Source organism: Penicillium digitatum, chromosome 3, assembly GCF_016767815.1.
Source record: "Penicillium digitatum chromosome 3, complete sequence".
Lineage (NCBI taxonomy): Eukaryota > Fungi > Ascomycota > Eurotiomycetes > Eurotiales > Aspergillaceae > Penicillium > Penicillium digitatum.
In genome coordinates, this window is record NC_089386.1 from 1,527,201 (window position 1) to 1,550,334 (window position 23,134).

General features: G+C 48.9%; 4 protein-coding genes across 4 annotated transcripts; 1 reads left to right on the top strand and 3 right to left on the bottom strand.

The window, feature by feature from the left end:
• Nucleotides 1–250: 250 nt before the first annotated feature.
• On the bottom strand, nucleotides 251–13,404 carry Pdw03_8091 (Dynein heavy chain; the record flags this gene model as incomplete). The annotated part of the gene is made up of 3 exons (XM_014677744.1): nucleotides 251–697; nucleotides 758–13,056; nucleotides 13,122–13,404. 3 exons carry the CDS (start codon nucleotides 13,402–13,404, stop codon nucleotides 251–253), a joined length of 13,029 nt encoding a protein of 4,342 aa, XP_014533230.1.
• A 525-nt stretch (nucleotides 13,405–13,929) lies between these two features.
• On the bottom strand, nucleotides 13,930–19,117 carry Pdw03_8092 (Helicase, C-terminal; the record flags this gene model as incomplete). Its single annotated transcript, XM_066101866.1, has 14 exons — nucleotides 13,930–14,229; nucleotides 14,283–14,435; nucleotides 14,487–14,672; nucleotides 14,734–15,247; nucleotides 15,305–15,708; nucleotides 15,766–16,836; nucleotides 16,899–17,081; nucleotides 17,132–17,200; nucleotides 17,256–17,325; nucleotides 17,378–17,436; nucleotides 17,493–18,168; nucleotides 18,220–18,327; nucleotides 18,388–18,954; nucleotides 19,011–19,117. The coding sequence occupies 14 exons, from the start codon at nucleotides 19,115–19,117 to the stop codon at nucleotides 13,930–13,932; spliced, it is 4,467 nt and encodes a 1,488-aa protein (XP_065956949.1).
• Nucleotides 19,118–20,293: 1,176 nt separating this feature from the next.
• On the top strand, nucleotides 20,294–21,466 carry Pdw03_8093 (TAP42-like protein; the record flags this gene model as incomplete). The annotated part of the gene is made up of 3 exons (XM_014677746.1): nucleotides 20,294–20,505; nucleotides 20,559–20,835; nucleotides 20,891–21,466. The coding sequence occupies 3 exons, from the start codon at nucleotides 20,294–20,296 to the stop codon at nucleotides 21,464–21,466; spliced, it is 1,065 nt and encodes a 354-aa protein (XP_014533232.1).
• Nucleotides 21,467–21,655: 189 nt separating this feature from the next.
• On the bottom strand, nucleotides 21,656–22,758 carry Pdw03_8094 (Hydroxymethylbilane synthase, putative; the record flags this gene model as incomplete). Its single annotated transcript, XM_014677747.1, has 2 exons — nucleotides 21,656–22,410; nucleotides 22,494–22,758. 2 exons carry the CDS (start codon nucleotides 22,756–22,758, stop codon nucleotides 21,656–21,658), a joined length of 1,020 nt encoding a protein of 339 aa, XP_014533233.1.
• Between the last annotated feature and the right edge of the window lie 376 nt (nucleotides 22,759–23,134).

Below are 23,134 nucleotides of genomic sequence, written 5' to 3' on the forward strand. Positions count from 1 at the left end.
ATGATACGTGGAAGATGCATCGAGATGAAAGCTACAAGTCATTGTACAGAAAAGATCAGACATTTCGGGTGTTAATCCTCAAAATAAGAGTAAAATGTACATAGAAAGATGCAAGGCTGGATACAAAACCAATAACCCGTAGGCAAGAAATCGAAATCCCCCAGCGGGTGTTTGTGTACTCCTCCGCCAACAGTAAAACGATAGCACAGTCCTTTTAGGAACCCCGAGTACAATCCAAAACAATCACAGATCAGTTATCGATCATCAACTGCTCTCCTTCATCAAGAAGAGTCGTAACGCGCGAGAGATCGGAAATCATCTTACGACCATGGCCGACCAGCAAGAGCTTCTCGGCATTGGCAGGGAGACCCAGGTAGGTAGGGGGCTCACGCTCGGGCAGATTGTTAACCCAAGCAACGAAGTCGCGCATGTTCGTGGTCTCCGGCAGAGTCAAAAGGTTGTCGTTCTCTACACCCGAGACGAGCTTGTAGCCGTCTTCAAAGGCGGCGGGTGTGAGGAAGCTGTTGACCAGGTTCTCAAGCTGCTGGTAGTCTCCTGCGTCGTCAATTTTACCACCGTACATCTCTGCAACTAGAGTGCGGATCATCTCCCATGGAATCTTCTGTGGAGCGACGTTGGAACGGCCTTGAGACACTGAATCGACCCAGTGGTCGATAATGAAGGCTGAGCATTCGTACTAGGAGCGGAAGTGTTAGCATCTTTGCAAAGCACAAATCAATGGATTCAGAGTACTTACATCACTGTCGTTGAACTCCCAGAAGCCCTTCCATCCAAGGCTTGGTGCATAGCGAAGTCTTTCCTGGACAACGGCGTGCAAGAAGCAGAGCAAGAGATAGACTCGGGCCTTTTCGATGGGAGGCTTGCTGGCTCGCACATTCAGCGACGAGAGAGAATCCTTCATATTTGCACGCACACCCGCGGGCTGTTCGTACATGAGCACACGCGAAGCCCGGATCAAATTGACAGGGATCTTTGGGCTGGACTCCATAGACAAGAAGAGGCGGAATTCCTTATGTGGCTTGAGGGAATCCAGCCTCTTTTCGAGACTCTGCAGCCAAGCAGGCGCCAGGTGGACGTTCTTGACCAGCACCCAGTTACCGACTGCAGCAGCGTTGCTGATGGCCTTGTCGGCGCTTTCAAGACCTTCGTTGGAACCCATGGCGATGTTGGCGCAGGTTGCGCGTGTGGCTTCGACAAGAGCATCGACCTTGTAGCTGGCATCGAAGCCAGGACTGGAGCTGAGCGCGATGGGCCTGGTTGCAGTCACTTGATCAACAACATCCTTTAGATCGGCACCACCCTCGAAGAGTTCGCGGCCGAACACCGCCTCAACGAAACGCTCGGCAGTGGGCACGAATCGGTCCATGCGACAGATCTTGACAAGGAGCAAGGACCGGAGGAGCTGGTCGAGCTGTGACACACTCTCGTCCCACATGACCGGAACGACGTTCTCTGCAAGCTCCTCGCCAAAGAAGCGATCCCACTGTTCTTGGGTGACATTCAAAATATGGTCTTTGAAGAGGGACATATTGGCTAACTTCGTCATGACTTGATCGCGGGCGTCCACCGCGGTTGAAAGATCCGTGCCTTCCACTGTTTCATCCAGGACGCGGTCGAGAATGGTCCTATCCATGGGGAATGGAGTAGCCTGAGCAAGCAGGATGGCAAGTGTTATGCGGTCCTTTTGAACAAGACCCAGCGAGGTTCGCTTGTAGGTATTGATAAACAAGTCCCTAAGAATGATCTGGACACGCGCAGAGTGGTCCTTTTCTTGAGAAAGGCGTTTGTTCTGGTAGAGAACAGAGTTGAAAATGTCGACAAAGTACTGCAGAGAGAACTGGTAGAAGTGATTGATGTGGTGAAGCTGTTCCAGAACCGCAAAGACGGCACTGCATGAACGTGCAATGATGCTGTAGTTTTGCGTAACGTTATCCACCTCGAGCATAACACCTTCCGTCTGGTCCATCTTCAGAGAAATTTCGGCAGCCTCCTTCTTGAGAGTCTCAAGAGTTTCAATGACATTGTCATCATCGAGAATATTACCACGTGACTCGTTGAGAGCTTGCAAAAGACGCTTTTCAAGTTGTCGAAGGTGAACCTTGAACTCTCCTTGCATTTTGACAAGATTATTGCGACGTTCATCGACATCAGGCCGCTCGAATTTAAGGACATCATTCAGAGACTGTGTTTGCAAGCTGCTCTGGGTGACAGTGAAGTTGACGAAGGTGGTGCGACTGCAAATATCTGGCGGGAACGAGGCAGACGGATCCCGTGTCGATAGGAAGAGTTTGAAGGATGGCGAGAAATCGATCTCTTGCTTGCCCAATTGAATGAGGACACGGCCACCAGTCTTCTGGTATTCCTTGTTAAGAACGTGATTGAGAATAGGGTCCAGGTGCTCGGCATCCTGGATAAGGATGGGGTTTCCGAAACGCAAAGCACTCTCCAATTGTTTGACAAAAGAATCGTCCAAAAAACTCGTGACAGTAAGCTTGCGTTCTTTGCTTTCCTTCTGCAGGAATTCAGTGATCCGGCCAGATGGATCAACAATAAGTGGGTATCTGTTGAATCTCTTGAGGATGATGGCGTTCTCTGTGCAAAGGTCGTCAACGGGAAGAGAATGGCTCTGCCAGGTTAGGCGCTCATCGGCATTGGACAAGTATTCCGTGATCGGGTTGTGAGGCTTGTACTGAATGCCAGAGGCCCCCAGTTGGTGGACCCAGTCCTCAGCCATTGCCTTGCGGAATTGCTGATCGTAAAGACCAGCATATGCAAGGAATGCAGCTGCAATGAGGACATCGCCAACCAGGGTACCGATCTGAGTTTCGAATGACTTGCTCCCATCTTCCCAGCGCCCACGCTCAGAGGACAAACTATCAAGCAAACGAACACTACGGTCGACCTTGAATTGAACTCGGCTCATCTCGGTCTTGATCGCCTGTGTCTCGCTGATAAGGGCCGCGTACTCGGCCTTGTAGGTAGCGATGCTGCTCTCGAGGCTGTTGATGGTACTTTCAATGGCCTGAGCTTCAGCCTTGGTTTGCAGGGCCTGCTCCTCGAGTTGTTCCACCTCCTCACGTAGAGGACCAACACGATCAAGAATTGCAGAGTAGTTGACCTGGGCTTCGACCCATTGTACCAGAGGACCACACGCCTTACTAGCGCGGTTGACTCGTTCGTATGTGAAGTCTTCCTTCGAGAGGAATTCGTTCTGCATCTTGGTACGGTGCCTGCGCGTCATCTGGCGCTCATTATCGTAGTTGACGATGCTGGCAATGAAATCATCCCGGCGAATGAGACCTTGAATTGTCTTCCAACTGTCGACGGTGTGACCGAGGAGTGTGCATACGGCTTCCAGTGCAAGTCGGACACTTGCTGGAGGGTTACCCATGGATCGAACTTCCGTGAGGTGTTGGCGCTTGATGTTGCTGACACTCTTCTGGGCTTCCAAGACAGCGGGTTCAGCCCGGGCCAGATCGTGCAGGACAACATCTTTCCGAGTTGCCACTTCTTTCTCTTGGATCTCCAACGCGGCCTGCACTTCCAATGAAACGTGCTTCCGCTGCTCCGCCTCCTGCTGATCAGCAACCATGCGCTGCAATTTCTCGTTCGCTTCGGTATCCTTTTTCTCTAATTGTGTCTTCTTTTGTGCGAGACTAGCTCGAAGGTCGCTCACTTTGTCCACGGTGTCGTGCAGCTTCTCGAGACCAATGTTCAAGTGACGCTGTTGTTCCTCAAGATCTTCGCGTTTTTCGTTGAATAACTTAACGTACTGCGCAACGAAGTCGAGATAATGACGAGGGGTGAGGAAAGTAGCCCGGCCCTGTTGCTTTTGAAGCCGCCCATTGAAGCGATGCAGAGAGTGGTGAATATATACCATGGAATTGACAACAGTATCTCTGTGTGATGCCGGGAGAGTTAAATCCCGGTACGCCACTGGGATGCCATCAGGCGAGACGAAGTTTGGCTTATCCAGATCGACTGATTGAGTGAGCTCGGAGCCAACTTGGAACAGGGCTTGGTCCGACCAGTCACCCATCCAGTTCAGGACACAACGATTGAACAAGGCGGGACTAGTAGCTGCCTTTGAAGATAAGCCCTCCTCTGGTGGGTTCATGGTAAACACAACGTGCAGGTTCTTCACAATCTGCGAGGTGAACCACTTGTACAACTCCTCCTGCGAATCAAGAAGCAAGCCTTGACGTTGGGCACCCTCTTTGCAAGCAGTCATCAACGAAGAGAACTCGTCACCCTCGAAGAGACCAGGAACCTCTGCGTTTGCAAGTAGTGTGTTCATGCGTTCTAGGAATCCAGAGTCAAGGACGTTGGCTTCATCCATAATGAAACAAATTTTTTCACCCTTGCATCCTGCCCGGCGAAGAACACTACGAAGATCATCATCGAAATCTTCTGAAGAGTATTTTCCGTGTACCTTGATTTGGAAAACCTTCAGGCCATTCATCCAAGCGACGAAGCGAGATAGGGTCGTCTTTCCACTTCCGCTCACACCGATGAGAATAAGATGACCTTGAGGCTGGCGGAAGACTCGATCGATACGCAGCGCGTGTTCAAGGACATCATTGAACAAAACAAGCGGAACATCCACCTCTTCTTCGCAGAAGGTTCTTAGACGCGCCTTCACGAATTCACGCAGACTCTCCTGTTCTACAGGCACGTAGTTCTTAGACAGCCAGTTGGAGAACAGTATCGGGCCTTTCAGTGCTTCTTGGTCGTCGATTGTAGGGAAGTGTTCCAAGGCAATCCGGCGGACAGCATCTGCCGTCCAAGCTCTTTCATCTTCATCAACGAGTCTGTCCTGGAATAGACGCAGGGCTTCATGCGCCCAAATGCGGACCAGGCCTTCAACAGAAAGAGTTTCCAGTGGCTTGATGGCCTCGTACAAACCACGAACCCATCGGGTGAGCTCACGCGGCGAGTACACGTAGTGGGGCTGAATTTGGGGCGTGAAGCGGGACTGGGATTCAATGTAGAACTGAACCATAGCCTTAGTGAGGGCCTCAGAGTATCCACGCAGCAACGGAAGGATCTTCAGCACAGCAGAATTGAACGTGCCATAAATCTGGTTGAGAGAGATTTCGCCAGGGTAGTCGACCATAATCAAGGGCGCATGACGCAGGAATCTCTCGGCCATCGGTGTACGACCAGCATCCGTGGGAGGGTTACAAGCACCAACAAATTGAATGCGATCCAAAGTAACCCAGGTCTTGTCACTAGTTCTCCAAAAGCCATTCTGCTCCACAAGTTGGCGCAGGAAGGAGATGGCGCGCTGAGTGCCGTAGCGATCAGGGGCCGGAAGATTGATCTCGTCACAGAAAATGACAAGCCAGCGGCCAATCTGGTTCGGAGACATCACTACGCCGTTTAGAGTCTTCTTGTACTCACAGTACTGCTCAAAGGTTTTGACCAAGAGGTCGGGTGTTGTAGCACTCGAAAAGTTGAGACCAACAACCTCCATGTTCGGAAGCTTTCGGAGTGCGGCAAACAATGTCATGGTCTTACCGGATCCAGGGGGACCACAAAGCAACAAGGGTTTATGCTCAGCAAGCCATGAATACAGCACATCCTCATGACGGATAGTATCGACCGTGGGGATAATGACGTCAGTTTGAGTGACTGAGTGTGTGTTGATATCAATTGTGGGCACCTGTGAGTGCCAGCTAGTCCAATCAGACTTGGGAAGAACAACGTCGTAGTCAATAAGAGAAGACTCGCCGTCCGGCGGAAGATCGATAGTGGACATTCCAGTGATGTATTTTCCGAATGCCTTGCGGTCACGCAGTGGACAATCTCCGGTAAGAGACCAGACTAGTGTCAGAAGAAGCTTCTTGGACATATAGGATTCAATCTGCTCAGGGTCCAGAGGGAAGTCTGGATGCTGGACATTGTATTCGAGAACGTTTCGGCAGGCCTTGTTCAACAAGCTGAAGAGAGTGTTGAGAGCACGGATATCCGTGAACTCCATGATATGGTTGTATTTCTTTGCTTCCTCTAAAGCTTTGAGAACTAGGTCATCGACCTCCAAGAACTGTTTGAGGATAGTTGCAACTGTGTCTTGGGCATCCTGTGTCCGGATCGTTGCTGTTCCTCCAGGTGCGCTGTCTTCATCTAGGTCCTCGAAGGTCTTTGTCCTGAGGCTTTCGACGTAGTTCGAGATCATCATAGTTGGAGTAACAGTGTCGGCATTGAACCACACCATACCGCAACGACTGACGGTGGCAAGGGTGGCATATTTCAAGCTTTCAACTTCGAACATGATGCGAACGTTGGGAGGTAGGTTGAGACGTTCTCCATTGGGGAGCGTGAGGAGTTTGTTGTCATCCAGAACACTGTTCAGGTTCTCAACCCACTCAGGATCAACATCTCCGTCGAAAACAATCCAATGACGTTTGCTGTCCTCGCCTCGGAGGTTGTCCACGATCTTTCTCAGAATTCCAGTGAATAGACCGTCCGTCCATTCACGGGTAGTGCTGTCAAGGTTACCATAAAGAGACTCCTTAGACATGACCTTAGAGTCGATGATGTGGAAGACGCCCTCAACCCCTTCGATGCGCTGCATCGCTTGCAGCAGAATCTTCCAGGCAGCCGATTTACCAGCCCCTGACTTTCCAACCATCATGACACCATGGTGGATGCATTGGATTTGGTAGAGTTGCAGTGCCTTGGTGATCCACATCTCACTGTCGACGAGATGTTGCTCTTTAGTAGCAATATCACGGATCGCCTGGGTGAGTTTCTCGAAGTTGGCAGGCACATATTCTACACCAGCGAAGTCTTCAACTTGAATTTCCAACATTATTTCCACATCTTCTCGGATAAGCTTAGGAGCGATTGTCTCTCGAAGGCTTTGAACAATTATCTGAGGCTCGATAACTTCGTCGGGGCCTAGGTCTCCCTCGGAGTTGGCAAGACGAGCGCGCTTCAGACCACCTGAGCTGACAAGCACACTCTTCAATGCACGGAGACCGAAGTCGTAATGGGCCTGCTTGGAGAGTCGGGAAGCACAATGGTCGAAGAAGGGAACTGTCTGCTTTGAGAGAGGCTTGGCCTGCTTGAAACCTTGGGAGAAAAGCATCACCTCTGCAATCAGTTCCTTGTCCGGTTTGGACATGGCAACACTTCGGAACAGCTTCTTCAAGTTGTCGGGCAAGTTGGAACGACCAGCATAACCAGGGTTCATGGTAATGAAGATTCCGGTGTTGGAGTTTACAGCGAGTCGTCTTCCGACTAGTTCGATTTGGGACTTGTCGCCATCGCCGCCTGTTTTCAGGCCAATCTGGATATTTTGAATCTGCTGAGAGACAGCTGACAGAATACGCTCTTCCAAACGGTTGAACTCGTCAAAGCAACCCCACGCACCAACTTGGCAAATACCGAGGAAGATACGACCCATTGCCTGGAAATCGAATGTATCATCACAACAGAAGACAAGAGTGAAACGACCGAGTTGCAGGCCCAGTGCCTTGACTGATTCGGTTTTTCCGGTACCAGCAGGACCATAGGGTGAACCACCCAGGCGCTGGCAAAGAGCTTGCATAAGGGTAAGGAAACAACGATCTGTGAGAGGCGTGCGGACAAGACGTTCAGGCACGCCCAGATATTCAAATCCGTAGGCGAGCTTGGCGTTGGCCATGTGGACATACAAGCGCTCCAAGAAATCGCCCGAGTTTTGGAAGACATAACGCATTTGGAGGAGCCAATGGTAGTGCGTGGGTGTCGTAGCATTGAGACTTATGAGCTTGGAGATGCAGTCGCGCTGGTGGACGAATTCCGTGATCATGTGCTCACACTTCTTGCGAGTGATCGGATCGAGTTCACCAAGAACCGTAGCAGCCAGCAACTCGAGTATCCGAACTTCGGAACCGTGCAATGCGGGGAGAGTTGCACCTCCTTCTTCCAAGGACTGTTGCACTGCGTTGGTCCATGTAACCTGGCTGGCGAGGACCACAATCTGAGCAGGGTAGTTAGACAAAAAGTCATTGAAAGCCGTTCGGTCCACATCGCTGCTGTGGTAAAGAACTCCAAACTGTTCAACGGCCTCACCGAGAAGCTCTGCTAGAGTCAACTTCATGCTGGTCTCTAGCGCGGAGAGCCAGTCATTAATTCGAGGAGTCTTGAGGAGGTTGACCTCTTTCTTCAAACGGACTTCTTCGCCTTCCTTGGAAGTGAATGCAACGATGTTGTTATCGTCATCCATGACAAGGCCTGACATTCCAGCAAACATCTTCTTGAAATGTTTGGCGACGCGGATGATGTCATTGCTGTTACCAATAATCTCCAACAGATCCTCATCTCCAACAAAGTAGAAGCGAGGAAAAGAGACACGTTCACGCTCCAAATATTCACCGAGCGCTTTTTGGATCTTGTTGAGCAAATCAGCCAGTCTCTCCAAGGACTTTTGCACATCAACGATTGCGAGAACATCCAAAACAAACGGAGACTTGTACACCTTCTTCATGACAGTAAAGAACTCGGAGTTAATATTCTGGAAACGGCCCGATTCCAAAGGAAGGAGATGCTTGATGTCAGCATTGCCGGTGAAGACGCCTTCCAGGTAGACCCATTGGCGCTGGACATCGATCCATACGTCGAAAAGAACATGGACGCGATTCAACTTATCTTCCCAAGATGTGGCTTCTTCTTCGAATTCCTTGTAGTAAGGAGAATGTCTCATGGCCTGGAGGGAGTTGAGGTTCTCGCTGCACTTTGCGAACAGATCGTCAAAGCCTTTGATCAGACGGCATTTGTTCTGGTAGTGCACCAGGTCCAAAGAATAGTTTTGCCAAGTCTCACGAACAGACTTCAGGAATTCCTCCAATGCCATCTCACCCTGTGCCTGCGCGATGATAGCTCGGATGATGGGATCGCTCGATGCGAGTTGCAAATCCCAGACATCACCAAGAGTCAAAGAGACAAGAGAGAAACGCTTGTCAGGTTTAAGACTCTTGTAAATCTTGTGCCAGTGTCTTTCCTTGACGGCTTCAGATTTCATGTCTGACAAAAGGGAGTTGACCTTCAGCAGCTGCCGAAGGACGTTCTGAATATGTTCAAAGGCAGCATATTGTCTCATGCGACTGGGCATTTCCTTGGTCATTTTGATCAAGTTGTCGAGAGATTGTCGGAGTTTTCTGGGTTGTACGCTTGTCCACAGCCCATCGCGAAGGTCATTAAGACTGTTCCAGATAGTTGCCAGAGCAGCCCAGACAGACATGAAGTCCTGGACCTCCTCAAGGATGGGGGGAAGGGATGACTCGGAACTTGGAGGAAGATCAAGAGCTTCCTTGGCCTTTGACACCATCTCAAATTCAGACTGGAGAGACTCGAGGCGAGACTGGAAAGAGCTCAGGGTACGGGATGCTTCCTCGGGTGGAATAGTGCCAGATACGGGCTTCTCGTCATTCCATTGGCCAATAACTTCAGCAATCTTGCCGGCAATGACGTGGTCTTCGGCGCTGATCTTTGCACGCAAGCCTTCAGTTTGCTCATTGACAATTTTGCTCTTGCGGCCTAGAAGCTCGTTCAGGGCCGCCCACTCACCATCAACATTCTCAACGTGAAGCCAGTCATAGGGGAACTGGTAACGTTGGCGGGCGAGTGTGGTTTGACCCTGGCGGAAGAGATCAACCTCGGGCTCCCAGACTCGTGTCTTCCGCTTGCACTGCTGAACAATGGTAATGAAAGACACGGCATGCGCCGTTGAAGAGGCCTCCAGTGTTTGGCCTTCCAAATCCCTGCGGGCAGCAGAAATCTCAGAGTGAACCTCTCTGATGCGACTGCCAAGCTTGGAACCGAATTTGATGAGGATTTCATGCTGCCACTGATCGTATTTGGCATTCACCTTGGTTTGGACTTGTTCGTAGTCAATTCTGATGTTTCCGAAGCCGCGGCTGACTTCAGAAGTATCAAATGTGGCCCGGCTCTTTCTGATTTCCTGAAGAAGTTGAAGCCATTGAGATAGATCATTCCCCAAAATTTCGTAGACCTGCTCAGACCGAAGATCCCAAAGTGATTGGAACTGCAGCCACTTATCGACATACTCAGAAACATCATTCAATCTCGACTCGACAACATTATAGACTTCGTTGAGCTCATTGGTGCAATTTTGAGGGAGGTTGGAGAAGCAGACTTCGGACAGGCGAACATTTTGTACAACAATCGAAATCTGATAACGAGAGGGTTTGATTTTTTCCAGATTGCAAATCACACCGAGCCATGAATCAAAGTGTGAGAACCAGCTTGCGCGAGCGAATTGCAACGGCGGGTCCAGGTGGAGGACTTGGTTTTTCATCAGAATCTCGTGGAAGAGTTCAGGAAATTGGATCTTGTAATTCAATGCATCCGTTTCGGCCGTTGCAAGTTGATGATGAGAAGTAGTCGAGTTTTCGTTGTTGGTGCCTTGGAAGGTGATGATCCACTCGCGCACAGCGCGAAGAAGTCGATCACGCAGAATTGTCTCAATGCTTCCATTGAGCTCAGCAACCCAGTATCCAAGGTTCACGTAGTTTTCAAGGTTAAGCTTATCAACAGAAACTTGAATACTGTCCAAGCGTTGCTTAAAAGCCGATGCGTCGTATGGGCATGTCTTGAGTTCATGGATCGATTTTTGAATGTTCTCGTTAATGGTCTCAAGCACAGAAGTTTTCGTCTGGAGTGTGGATGCTGAAACGGCAAACTCGCGAACAAATTGAACATGCTTGCTTTCAGAACGGCCAGGCAAAGACGCCTCCATAGCACCATTTGCCAGTGCTGACTGCTTAACGTGCAGCTCGTAAGAATGGACAAAGGACTCCCACCGGAGGGGGATGCCCTTAGCAACCATAATCTGTGCATCGTTCATGTAGCCGTTAAGCAGCATATTGACATCGGTCATCGACGCGATTGCTCGATTTGTCTGCAACAAGGTGCGAACACTCTCCATCAGACTAATGGCATAGGGGTAAACACGCTTCGCCTCCTTCGAGATATTGCTGACAGCGTGAGGAACCTGGAAGTTGAGCCAAATAAGATTGCGGACCTCCTTGAAGAGGGCAATGATCTGAGCATCGAAATTGACGGCCAGCTCCAAAACATTTCCTGCGGATCGGTTGCGGACTACATTAAACAGCCGTCCAGCGATTGTAAAATGGCGCCGTTGAACATCCCACAGCCATGACTCGAACACAGGCCGGGTGTCTAGCTTCTTGCGGAACAAGTTACCCTCATTCTGTAATTTCTGGCCCTCGGCGTGTAAGTGCCAGTTCTCACCGAGAACGTTTTCGACCTTGCGCATGTAGCCATTAAGCTGGTGCTCGATCTGGCGAGTCCAGATAATAGCACCCGACACGGGTGGCAAGTCCCGTAGTTGGGCCATAGCATGAGCTTCCGAATTACCGTACTGTTGCTTAAAGCGCTCATGCAAAGCACTGATGTCTCGTTTGACATTGTCAATAAGTTGGGTTTGATACTCGCCAATTGCACCACGAATCTTAGGACGAACAAGAAGGGCGTTGAACTTCGAGAATACACGGAACATCTCATTGGCATTTCTAGCTGTCGCCAGACGGTCACGGAGACGAGCAATGATGGAATTCTCAACACGGGAAGTACGCTCACTGTAGGCAATTTCGGCCTGCTCCCAGGTAAGAGATCCCTCAGGTGAAACATCCAGCACGTCCACATTCTTAAGAGCAGCGTAAGCGTGCGCAACTTCCTCCACGGCATCGACGTCACCAATCTCCTCGACTATCACAGCTCCGTCAGCATCAACTCCCGCTCCATTCTCGGCAGATGAAGAGCTGTTAGGTCCGAGGACGTTGATAATGGTTTTCTGGAGCTGTTCGTGGTTGATCCTGAATGTGTCGACATACTTCATTCGCTCGCGGGTTTTGTCGTGTCGAGCATTGATTTTGATCGGAATGAATTTTTCATTGCGACGCCGTGTTGATTCACGAGCAACGTTTGTAAATTCCTTTAGGTTCTCGTCCCAAGTACGCCAGATCGCTTGCGTGGTCTTCATTAGAGATCGGAACTCACGATAATCCAGATGCAAGATGGCACGCCCAGTGATAAGCTCATGAATCCTCTTATCAAGATCTCCTGAGATGGCTTCGACAAGTGAGAGTGCCCGCTTGATGGGGTAGGGGCAAATCTTCAACTTCTTATTCAGATGAGTGAAAATCAAGTTGAGTGATTCCTGGACCTTTTGTAAGGAAGTTGCAGACAGGAGTTCATCGAGAGGGAAATCTCGCATCAACTGGTTGTACTTCTGGACCAATTCGGTGGCCTCTTTCAGTCCAGTGTCTGCCGCGAAACTGAGAGTCGGCTGGTAGCGTTTGGCATGGCGGAGAATGTCCATGGTCAACCGGACCCCTTCGCTTTGGAGCTGAGCATCGATTCCCTCCAGCGCAGCCTCTAGTGACAGCCAGAAATTGACCTCGGGAGAAGCAGACTCACTGTCTGGGTCGCGGGACATCTTAGTAATCGTCTGGATAGATCTAATCCAACCATTCACAACATTCTGAATGCTATTTGTGAAAGCGCTGCTCTCCAGTACCGTCGATGGAATCAACTCGACAGATGGTTTAATGCCACGTGCTTCTGCCTCCTTCAGAGCAGCCTGTACCACTTCATGAAGAGGGAGGTTCAGAGCTGGAATCTCCACATTCTGCTGGAGGTGCATCAATCCCAGCTCGAGGTCTGCGAATTTCTTCTTTGTTCCTGGGATACCGGTCTTCGCCTCCGTATCCGTCTTCGATTTGGTGCCGACGGCTGTCTCTTGGCTGCGAGTGTAGGATTCGAAATAAGGACTGAGGCCATGGTGTATCATCAAATGTAGGATCTGGTAAGGTGACATGGAATTCCCTTGCTGGGCGGTGGTGTTGCTGAGAGAAGCTGGGCCGGGAAGATTCATGACTTGAACCTGCGACGCTATTGGAAGACTCATGTCGATTGGGGCAGGCCGTTTGATGATGGCCACCGAGGACACTGTTGTAGGAGCGGACGAAATATCGGAGGAGAGGTTGTAGACGTATTGCACCGCTGTTTCATCGGCAGCATAGTTAGCATCATATCTTCCAACACCTAAGCGCTTGAGTTGGACGTACCTTGGTCCTCCGTTTCGCCGTTGGTTTCCTCCGCTGTCACAATGTCCTTTTGCACATAGAGTGCGACTTGCGCTTCCGAGGCAAACCGTGTACACCGTTGCAGTGTTTCATTGTACCTTGATTCTGAAAGCAAGCTCCCTGCGCTCTCTAGCTCGGACCTCTGGGCTCCCAGTGTCACCTGGAGCACTTCGGTCAAGTATTGAATGACCGCACCGGAGTCAATCAGAGCTGCGGTCTCCGGCGTCGAGACGCCATTTGGAACGCCTGATGAGGCGATCTCCATTATGTCGAAATCGTTATGACGAATTCAAAGTGTTCATCAGTAGTAAGGAATAATGGGAGCCGGATCGGGTGGGTGATTGAAATGTTGAGATCGCGTCGAGCGGGAGCTGGGCGGAAAAACAGACCAAAAGGAAAATGACAAATGCTGGAAAAAATTATAAAATCTAATAGATTAAAAATGGTTGCAAAGATAAATTCCAGGCCTATGTCATCCGGAGTCCTATGTCAGTTGAAGATAAAAAAAGATACGCGGCGTGTTTGCTTTACTTCAGGGGATGTGCACTATTCCCTATCGGGCTAAGCGTGACACCACCCCCATGCGACATCGCACATCCATGGCTCTTATCCCTGACCCGTTCCTTTCGAAGTATAAGCTTCACCATACATTGACAGGTACATATGTACATGGATCGTAGTTCTTAGATGCATAGGTAACGGGATTCCGCCATCATATTTTGCAAATGCCACTAAAATAAACCAAAACAACAAAGAGCCTACGAGCTGTCCTCCACAATTTCTTTCCTTATCAAACCGCCGTTCCGATATTTGCACGGTCCACCGAAACCTGTCCACCTTGACAAGCACAGTGATATTTCTCTTGGAACTCAGAAAGTGTCATTCCATCAATTACAGCCAATGCCTGGGTGCTAGCCCTCACTTTAGCAGACCGACTGGAAGATGCGACTGCGCTGGCAATGGATTGGCCGTGCACCATAACCGCAGCAAAGACGCAGGGAGTTTCCCCCTCCACAGTAGGAACCTCTGCAGATTTCAAGCAGTATTCGGTGCATCGGTAGCTGTGAGTCATTTGGCTATGAAGGAATGTCTTAGGTCTATTAGCACGAAGTGTATAATCTCAGGGGCAGAGGACGGCCTTACTGTTGGATGCCTATTTGCAAACGTGTCATAGATTGACATGTCGTGAAAGAACGGCAGGATATGTCTCTTGAAAAAGGCCTCAATCACTGTGAAGTCGAAACTAGAATCCACAAATATGGCACCGAGATAAGCCTCAAGCATGTCGGGAAGACACTGTAGTTCTGTGAACATGTGGGTTATGCCCATGTTAAACAAGGACCTTACCTTTGGAGAATCTGACGTCGAAAGCCAATAGTTTACCTCTCCATTGCTTTCGCTCTCTGCAAGCTGAAGCTCTTCCGCGTATTTGCTGTTTTGAATCATGAGAGGATTGCTGAAATGCTGAAGATGAAGATGAAGCCCTAGTTTTACAGCCAAAGCACCGAGAAACTTGTTGGAGACCATGGCCATCTATTGATTTGTGTTAGCCAAGAACTGCGTGTGACTTGGCTGTACTAGAAAAGATACAGACCTTGTGTTCAGTCAACCACTGCGGATCTCGAGTGGGAAACCGATGAAACAAGTGCTCCACGCACACCATGTCCAGGAGTGCATCACCCAAGTACTCGAGCCTTTGGTAGCAAGGGACCTTGGCCCATGTCAATGGATAAGACGGATGCGTGAACGCTGACCGCAGAAGACGAGGATACTTGAACTCGTAGCCTACTTTCTCGAAGATCTGCTGAGCCAAGTTCATTTCAAACCCATCGGCCGCCTTCTTTTGGTACAAGGGAATAGAGTATGCAGAGATGTAGTCTTTCCATGAGGTTGCGGTGTGTTTCTGGCTATTGACGAAGACGGTCACAGCTTTGACGGCCATGTCATAACGATGATCGTCGCCTCCTGAGAGCAACGATGCTCCTATTAATGCCTCGCAGACATCCGCTATAGTCTTCTCGGATAAGGAGTGCTTGCCTTCACTATCAACAAATTTGGCGTGGTCCCGACCATACTCAAGCGAAAGACCTGGGGGATACCACATATGCCTGTCATTGAGTGTTAGTCAAACATTCACTTGTTAGGATGTGATGTAAAGAACAGACCGAGAAAACCCACGACTACGTATGAACTCATAAAGCTTTAGTTCAGTTGCGTTTTTAAAAAGGTTCTTGTTGCAGATGAGACACATTCTGTTAACGTGATAGTCGTATTCATCATCGTCGGGATTTTGAACAAAGAGCGAAATCGATGTTGCCATCTTGAGAACAGAATCCCCTAGCAATTCAAGCCGCTCGTAATTTTTTCCCATTCCTCGCTGAACGTGAATCTGTAGGCTCCGATGCTCTTCGGTGTTGTCTGAATCCTTGGTGAGGGCTTCCAGGGCAAATTCGAGCTTAATACCACCAAGACCCAACAATTTGCATCCCTCCTCGGCGATCAGATATGACTCCATTCGTGTGATAATTGCTGGAAAGACAAAACACGTCGCGGCCACCGACTTAGAAATCTAAGTTGTACATTAGCATCTTAGGAAAGCTGAAACGCATGCTAATACAAGACTAACCGTGGACAAGACCAATGGTTGAGGACAAATAACGCATCTCGAGTTGGATAGTTTTTCTTCGTCGGCCATTTTGTCAAGAAAGTTCCGCCGAAGGCAGACCAACTCTGCCTGTAAGACCGGCTGAGTCCAGATACATCGGTTGAAGAATTTTGGACGTGAATTTTTGCTCAAACTCAATGACCAATTCATGATATCGTCTGACCACTTTCGACATGGTGCATAAGATGGGGGTGGGTCTGAAGGACGTAGATTGGGGTCTACAGCAAGCGGGAAGTATCGATACTTTCCATTCCAGTCATCGTAGATGAATCGATTCAGTAATGACTCCGGCTCCATATCAGTAGACCACACAAGTTTGGGGTTATCTTGAACGTATTTCAAAGCAGTCCAATCAATTATGTCAAAGAGACTTGTTGACATTCCAACGTCGATATCTTCACGAGCAGGTACAAGCCAGTACGGAAACTGTTCCGAGACGTGCTTGTAAGTCTTGTGAAAAACATCATGAAAGACAGCAAGCGTAAATGCGGTCACAATTTCTAGCTCTTCGGAAGCAACCTCAAGGCACCCATCAATACACAAAGACTGGACAGTAGTCTCGATATCGTCATCCAAGAAGACAGGAAAAGTCGGTATTGCTGTAATTTGCTCTCGTGATAGCAAGACGATACTCCCGTGAGCTCGGGTCAAAGGCTCGGATGGAATGAGACGAATGAGTATTGCGTAAAGCCGTATTGGAATGGTTCCCTGCTGCCTAGCCCATATTGAAGGCTTGGTACGCATCTTGTACTGGTCAGTCCTTTTTGAAGTAATGGCCAATTTGGCATTGCGCATCGCTGGCAGGCGTTTGTGGTAGACAGAGTTGAAGTGCTCGTCCAGTAGATTTCTTTTGCGAAGCAGAAGGCATGCATCAAAAGCAGCGGATTGCTTAGCGAGTGATTTCTTTGATTCGCAACATCCAAGCACTCTTCGCACAGGCGACTTCTCCGGCATGATTACCTCACAGCTGAATGATTCATTTTCTGACATGACAACGTATGTAACCTTGGCCGAAATCTCATTTTCGTATTGCTTGAAATTTTGTCAACTTTAGCTTGGATAATACAAGTCGGCAGTTGCAAATCGGCTCTTACCAACGAGCTGGCAAACCGTGCCAGTACACCAATCGCATGGCGATAGGTCAACATGGCGCCTGTCCTCGTGACGGTGTATGTTCTCTTCCGATTTTCCTCATGCACGAGCACTCCCATATCGTGACCGTCTCCGTACAATTTTCGATCCTCCGGCAGCAGGTTACAGAAATTCTTCATGAGATGCTGTTCATGTCAATAATCTCAGCACTATATCACTTGGGAACGACCCTTACCTCTGCTCTTCGGACTTCCTGTAGTCTCATGCTGTGGTTACGATTACCACATTCAACCATGGTCGCGTACTGCAAAAAGTAGTTAGCAAATCATTGCATCTCATGACTGCGAAGGCAATCTAACCACTGAGTCGGCGCGTCTGGCACGGCCTCGGCTTTGGACATATTGGATAAAAGTGTCATACAGATCGAATCTTTGTTGGTCAGTAGAAGCAATGGCAGTGGTTAAAATGCCAAGTGACCTACCTAACCACCAGGTTACAGTCTGGGATGTCAAGACCTTCCTCTGCGACCGATGTTGCAAACTGAGAATGATTAAATTCTGTCCATAAGCAGTTTTTTTGTTTCTGGAAAAGCTCACCAAGCAGTTAACTTCACTTTTTCGGAACTTGGCCAAAACCAGAAACTGCCGACGAAATGTGGAATTCATTCCTATGGCATCTCCTTTGCGAACACCGACCAAGATCTCAGGACGGAGGTTTGGAATTTGCAGCTTTTCGCATAGTTGTAACATTACTTTAGCGGTATTGCGCCGTTGCGTGAACACAATGCATTTGGTATCTGGCGACTTCGCAAACTGTTCTTGCAGCTTTCCCATCAAAAGCTCGAGTTTGGGACTGAGATCACTCGGCATAAATGCCCGGTCTGTAATGTATTCGTTGACAAGATGGCTGGCTTCTTGGATTCGTTTGATCTCCTCCGAGGCCTTTTCAGAATCCCGAGGATCAGAATCGGTGACTTTGCCGATGCTGCCCTCCAGCTTGGGCAGCACTTCGTCCGCCAGAGCCAGAGCCCATACCTGGTCTGCGCACCAACCACCTAATTCTGTGCTTGCAACCGATGCAAATCGAAATACGCCTTCAAGGATCAGCATATCCCCATACTTTGTTTTCAGGGTACTATGCAGGTTGGTCTCAGACGGCGGAGGAAGCTTGTCGTAGACCCATTCTACCTCCATTGGCTTGTTCACAAAATTTCGCAGGAGGGTAAGATCAGATGTTGTTGCAATGCGACTATCTAAAAGAGTCTCGAGTTGGCTATATCCAGTAAGTAGAAGCTTCCACTTTTGATAATTTTGAGATACTCACACTGCTGCTTCAGCTAAGTCACACTTAGCATCAACGGGGGAAGCAGTCATCCCGAAAATCCTTGGCCGATTTTCAATATCTGCTTTTAGATAGGCGTCTCGGATAATACTAACAATTAGCAGTGTCAGCTTTTGTCATCAAGTCATTATTAAGCAATATGCTACATACCGAGCAAACGGATGCTCCTTTTTGGCATGGTGGGCTTCGTCGAAGATCAGAAGATTAATCTGGTCAATCCTTATGTGGCCATTCAGTAGAGACTGGTTCAAGATCTCTGCCGTGCATACAATCACCATGTACTTTTCAAGATGTTTGTCCCACGTCTGTTTGTCCCAAAGGTCAGGCCCAAGATTGCCGAAAAAATGAGCGACTTTTTGGTCGAGATTGTTCCGCAATACTGCAGACTGTTGAAAGACCAAGGTTACAGTGTCCACCAGAAAGAAGGCAACGCGAGGTTTTGTGCCATGTGCACGTTTGTTAAGTTCCATTTGGAGAATGTGCTTGAGCAAAAGCACAGCCACTAGAGTCTTTCCAGACCCTGTGTCAAGAACTGCAATTGTGTTGCTAGCCCTTGCTCTTTCAAAAAGCTCGATTTGATACTCACGAGGGTCCAGGACTCCACCCCCGGGTTCTGTCTTTGCGAGCAAACGAGCAGTTGACAGTTCCGCATCAGATACTTCGACATGTTCCCCATTGGGACTATTGCTCGGCGTGTTGATAACATGCTCTTCAAGCCTTCCGAGGTTGTCAGCATAAAGGCAACTTGAAAATAAGATACACTGGAAACTCACAGTGCAGTGAAAGAAGCATTCTGAGCTCTTTGTCGGTGAGACTCCGTGAGCCGTGGGGTCGCAGCTTCATCGCTAGATAGATCTGAGGTCACGTCTTCGGGCTCCATGTTGACAATATTATCCTGCGCCTGGTTGTGTTGAAGAATCAAAATTTTTGAATAAGAATAAGATTGAATAATGCTGACAACAGAGGGAAAGTGAATATTTGACGAGAGAGGAAACAGGATTTAGTTTGGCAAGAGCCAACGAGACATGGCGCCTGTGGCCACAAGCGCTTTGCTTCATATTGAATTACAAATTTCTCATAAGTGAGGTGAGAGTGATGGAATGCATGTGGAAACTTGACTTGTAGGTGCATTGGGAGGGCTCCAAACAAAGGGCTTCATGTATTTGGCAAATATCCATAGATCATTGTCTGACATTCCAATGAGTTTAAATTTTCTTTACGTCGCACATATTGAGGTTGTTCCCACTTGGAATATGCTAAGAGAGTCTCCTTTAATCTAGTTGTAAACTAGAAATAAGTGCAAAAGGTAAGCCTTATAACTAGTCTAAGAATCATACTTCCCAAGGATCTATATAGAGGCACCCCAGTAGACTACTTCAACGACACTGGAAACCACAAACGGCATGCTAGCTGCATTGCAGAGTCATTCAGCGATGATTACTAGTTCTATGTCACCACTTTTAAATCAGGCTTAGGATTTTCAGTGTATCTATCACGTTAAAAAGGAGCTCGATCTCTCGTTTCGGGAGCCATTTTGCTAATTATCAAAGGTGATCCCGGTTCCTATCCGCTCCTCACACTAGCTATTCTGATAGTTTACTAGTATAGCAAAGGCTTTTCTAGTTGGCCTTTGCTGACGCCTATCAGAACATGTATACATGATACATACCTACTAGAAATCGTATTACATTCCCTCCCGCTAGTGCTAGACGTATATGCTCTTCAGGATGTACATACTAGGAATCCCCGCGGCCCTAGCTTTGTTAACATCAGTCATATGTTGCTATTGCGGACAGAGTCCTCCCAATTGGTGTTCTATCAAGATGCATGCCTCACTTAGTCAGATTTTTCGTTGAAATTCTTGTTCTTCTGCAAAGTATACCTAGAACCGAAGTATAAGCCCCCTTATCAAAGGCTTATCGGATGGAAGCTTGGCCTTATCGCCTTCTCGCATTTCCAAAACTCAGATCCAGATCGCGGGGGACGAACCCTCCTTAGCCACCTCTCATACCCCATCTTCTACCTAATTTAAGCTCGGAAAATCAACACAAAACCGATGGAGGAACCCCAAAATCTTCGTTCTCTATTTGCATCAGCAAAGGAGCAAAAGGGCGCACTGGGATCGCGGGGTGACACCAACGCCGATAGCTACCGGGATGAGGTGAATGCGACAATTGCCAAATTCCAAGAATGCCAGCATCAAGTGAGCATGCTGTCTCTATTTAGCTCTAATGAGCTGCTGGAAGACATTTCAACCGGTGATATCCAGTATGTTACCTTGATTTCGGCATCGCGTCCCATTCGGCTGATTTGTTGTCCAGGTATTTGACACTGGAATACCATCTAGCCGAGCTTTTGCAACAAGTTGCTACCCCAGATCGTGAAGCTGTCCTCAAGCGTGCACTCGAAGAATATGAGAAATACCTGATGCACCTAGATGAGTACCTGCTACTCTCTGGCGGAGATAAGAAGCTCTTTGAGCAGTACATGGCAAATCCGACCTCTTTTACCCTGGCGCCAGCCAACGACGCTACCGCCAGACGGGAAATTAAAGTGACACGGTATCGGGAAGAGAAAGAGCTCAAGCAGAAACTGGAGGTATGCGGATTTTTTCCCTGGAGGTTCCTTGGCATTCTTGCTTACCCTATTTGAGTACCTCGCACGCAACGAAGCTCGACTGCAAAGCGACGATGATGACACCCGATCTCTCTACCTAGCAGAGCTTCAGCTCTACACCCACCAAACTTTCCAGGCCTTAGATCTTCTGATCCAGGAATTGTCGATACTTTCAGCGATGCGTAACGCCCCGCCCCGCCCCCCACCGACGGACGATCCCAGACAGCGAAGCAATATCGGAGGTTTAAATTACTCGGACCGCTTGGATCCTTCAATTTCACAGCTTTTGAGGGGAGGCAGAGGGGGTCCTATCCTGGACAGCAAAGGAAAGCCAATGCAGCCGTTTACGTTGTTGGGCCGGCGTACAGAAATGCAACAAGGAGTCTTTCGTCCGGGTCATAACCTTCCTACGATGACGATTGAGGAATATCTAGATGAAGAGCATAGACGAGGAAATGTCATCGAAGGAGGAGGCGAGAAGTCTGGCATCAAACCGGAAGTCGACGAGGATGATCACAACATTGCCGACCAGGAGACGATGAAGGCACGAAATTGGGACGAGTTCACGGAAGCCAATCCGAAGGGTGCTGGAAACACACTGAACCGGGGATGATGTGAAATACCCAAAAAAATGAACGGAGCTGCTTTATTATAGTCCAAAAACGCCACGCCAAACGGTGTTCTTCACGAACGTTCTTGACATGTTGGGCGAGCACGGGTGTACCAGACAAGAAGACTCGTTCACTTCATTTTTCAACAGGGTATATCTGCCTAGTTACAGGGGAAAATTCTATTTGAACACTTAAACCGCAGTAGAGACGCTCTCTTTGGCCTTATTCTGTTGGATAGTTTCGAGAATGTCTCCAGCGCCGTTAGCCACCAGGGCCTTGGCTACGGTGATGCCGAAGGCCTCGGCACTTTCAGCAGAGGTAACGTCGGCTTCCAATTCTACTTGAGCACATTCTTTGCCATCGACACTGACAACAACAGACCTCATTCGCAACTGCTTGGCACCCTGCGCATTTTGAATCCATTCGGTTTCAACGCCCAGCGGGGCACTGCAGCCTCCCTCAAGAGTCCGCAAAAGACTCCGCTCGGCCAAAACCGAGAATGTGGTGTCCTGGTGACCAATCGTGTCCAACATATCCTGCAGAACAATATCCTCTTTGCGAATTTCGATACCAAGGGCGCCCTGCCCGACAGCATAAAGCATGCCGCTGTTCTTAGAGTCCAAATATTGGGTAATTCGATCGGCCAAATTAAGGCGCAGCAGACCAGCGGCGGCCAGAATGACACAGGTATAAGGGCTATCTTCAGCGTCTAGCTTTGATAGGCGAGTGCCGATATTGCCACGGACATCCTGGACCTTGAGGTGGGGGTATTTCCGGGCCAACTGTGCTGTGCGGCGAATAGACGAGGTTCCAACCACCGACCCTGCGGGGATTTCTGACAGACTCTTGTATGGCAAGCCTTGTTTCACCACGAGAACATCCCTGCTATCTTCACGGGGCATGCTCGGGCCTAGCTTACAGGAAGAGGGGAGAGTAGTGGGGACATCTGATATTTTCCGAGAAGACAACGTCAGCCATTTTTTTCATTTGAAACAGCCACGCTGTTTGATATTGGGGGCGTTATCAAACCTTTCAGCGAGTGCACGATAACATCGACCTGTCCGCCGATCATCAGTTCCTCCAATTCCTCCGTCCACAGATTCTTGGTGGTAAAATCTCGCAGTGCGATAGTGGTGTTCAGGTCACCGGCTGTCTCCTTGGAGAAAACCTTGTATTCATATTGCGGGAATGCCTTCTTCAATGCCTCGAGGACCAGGTCTGTCTGGAGAAGAGCCAGTTTAGACTTTCGGGTGCCAATAGTGATTGTCTTTTGGGTGGGGGCGGGGGTAGCCATTTTGAGGAACAATAGAAGGGGGAATGGAGAGAAGAGGCTGGGAGATGTTAAGGTGTGTAAGACGTTGTATGAGCTGTGCCCGCAGGATACCTGCCGAGGAAAGTCAGGCGAAGAGGCGAAAGTGGAGATGGAGACCTCCGATCACGGGACACGTGCGGGTCAGGTAATTCAGTCTCTGGAGTATAGCAAGAGGTGCATATAATCTAAGAGATAAAAACAAGTGAACAAAAGCAGACTGGAAGTGCAATATTTTAAGATCTATTCAATGAGATATAAACTACAAACCTTTCAAAGCAACTTCTGTGAATTCTTCCCCGTCATCGTCACAACCTCGGCTTCGGAGCATGGACATTGGGAGACATCACGCCTTAATCTC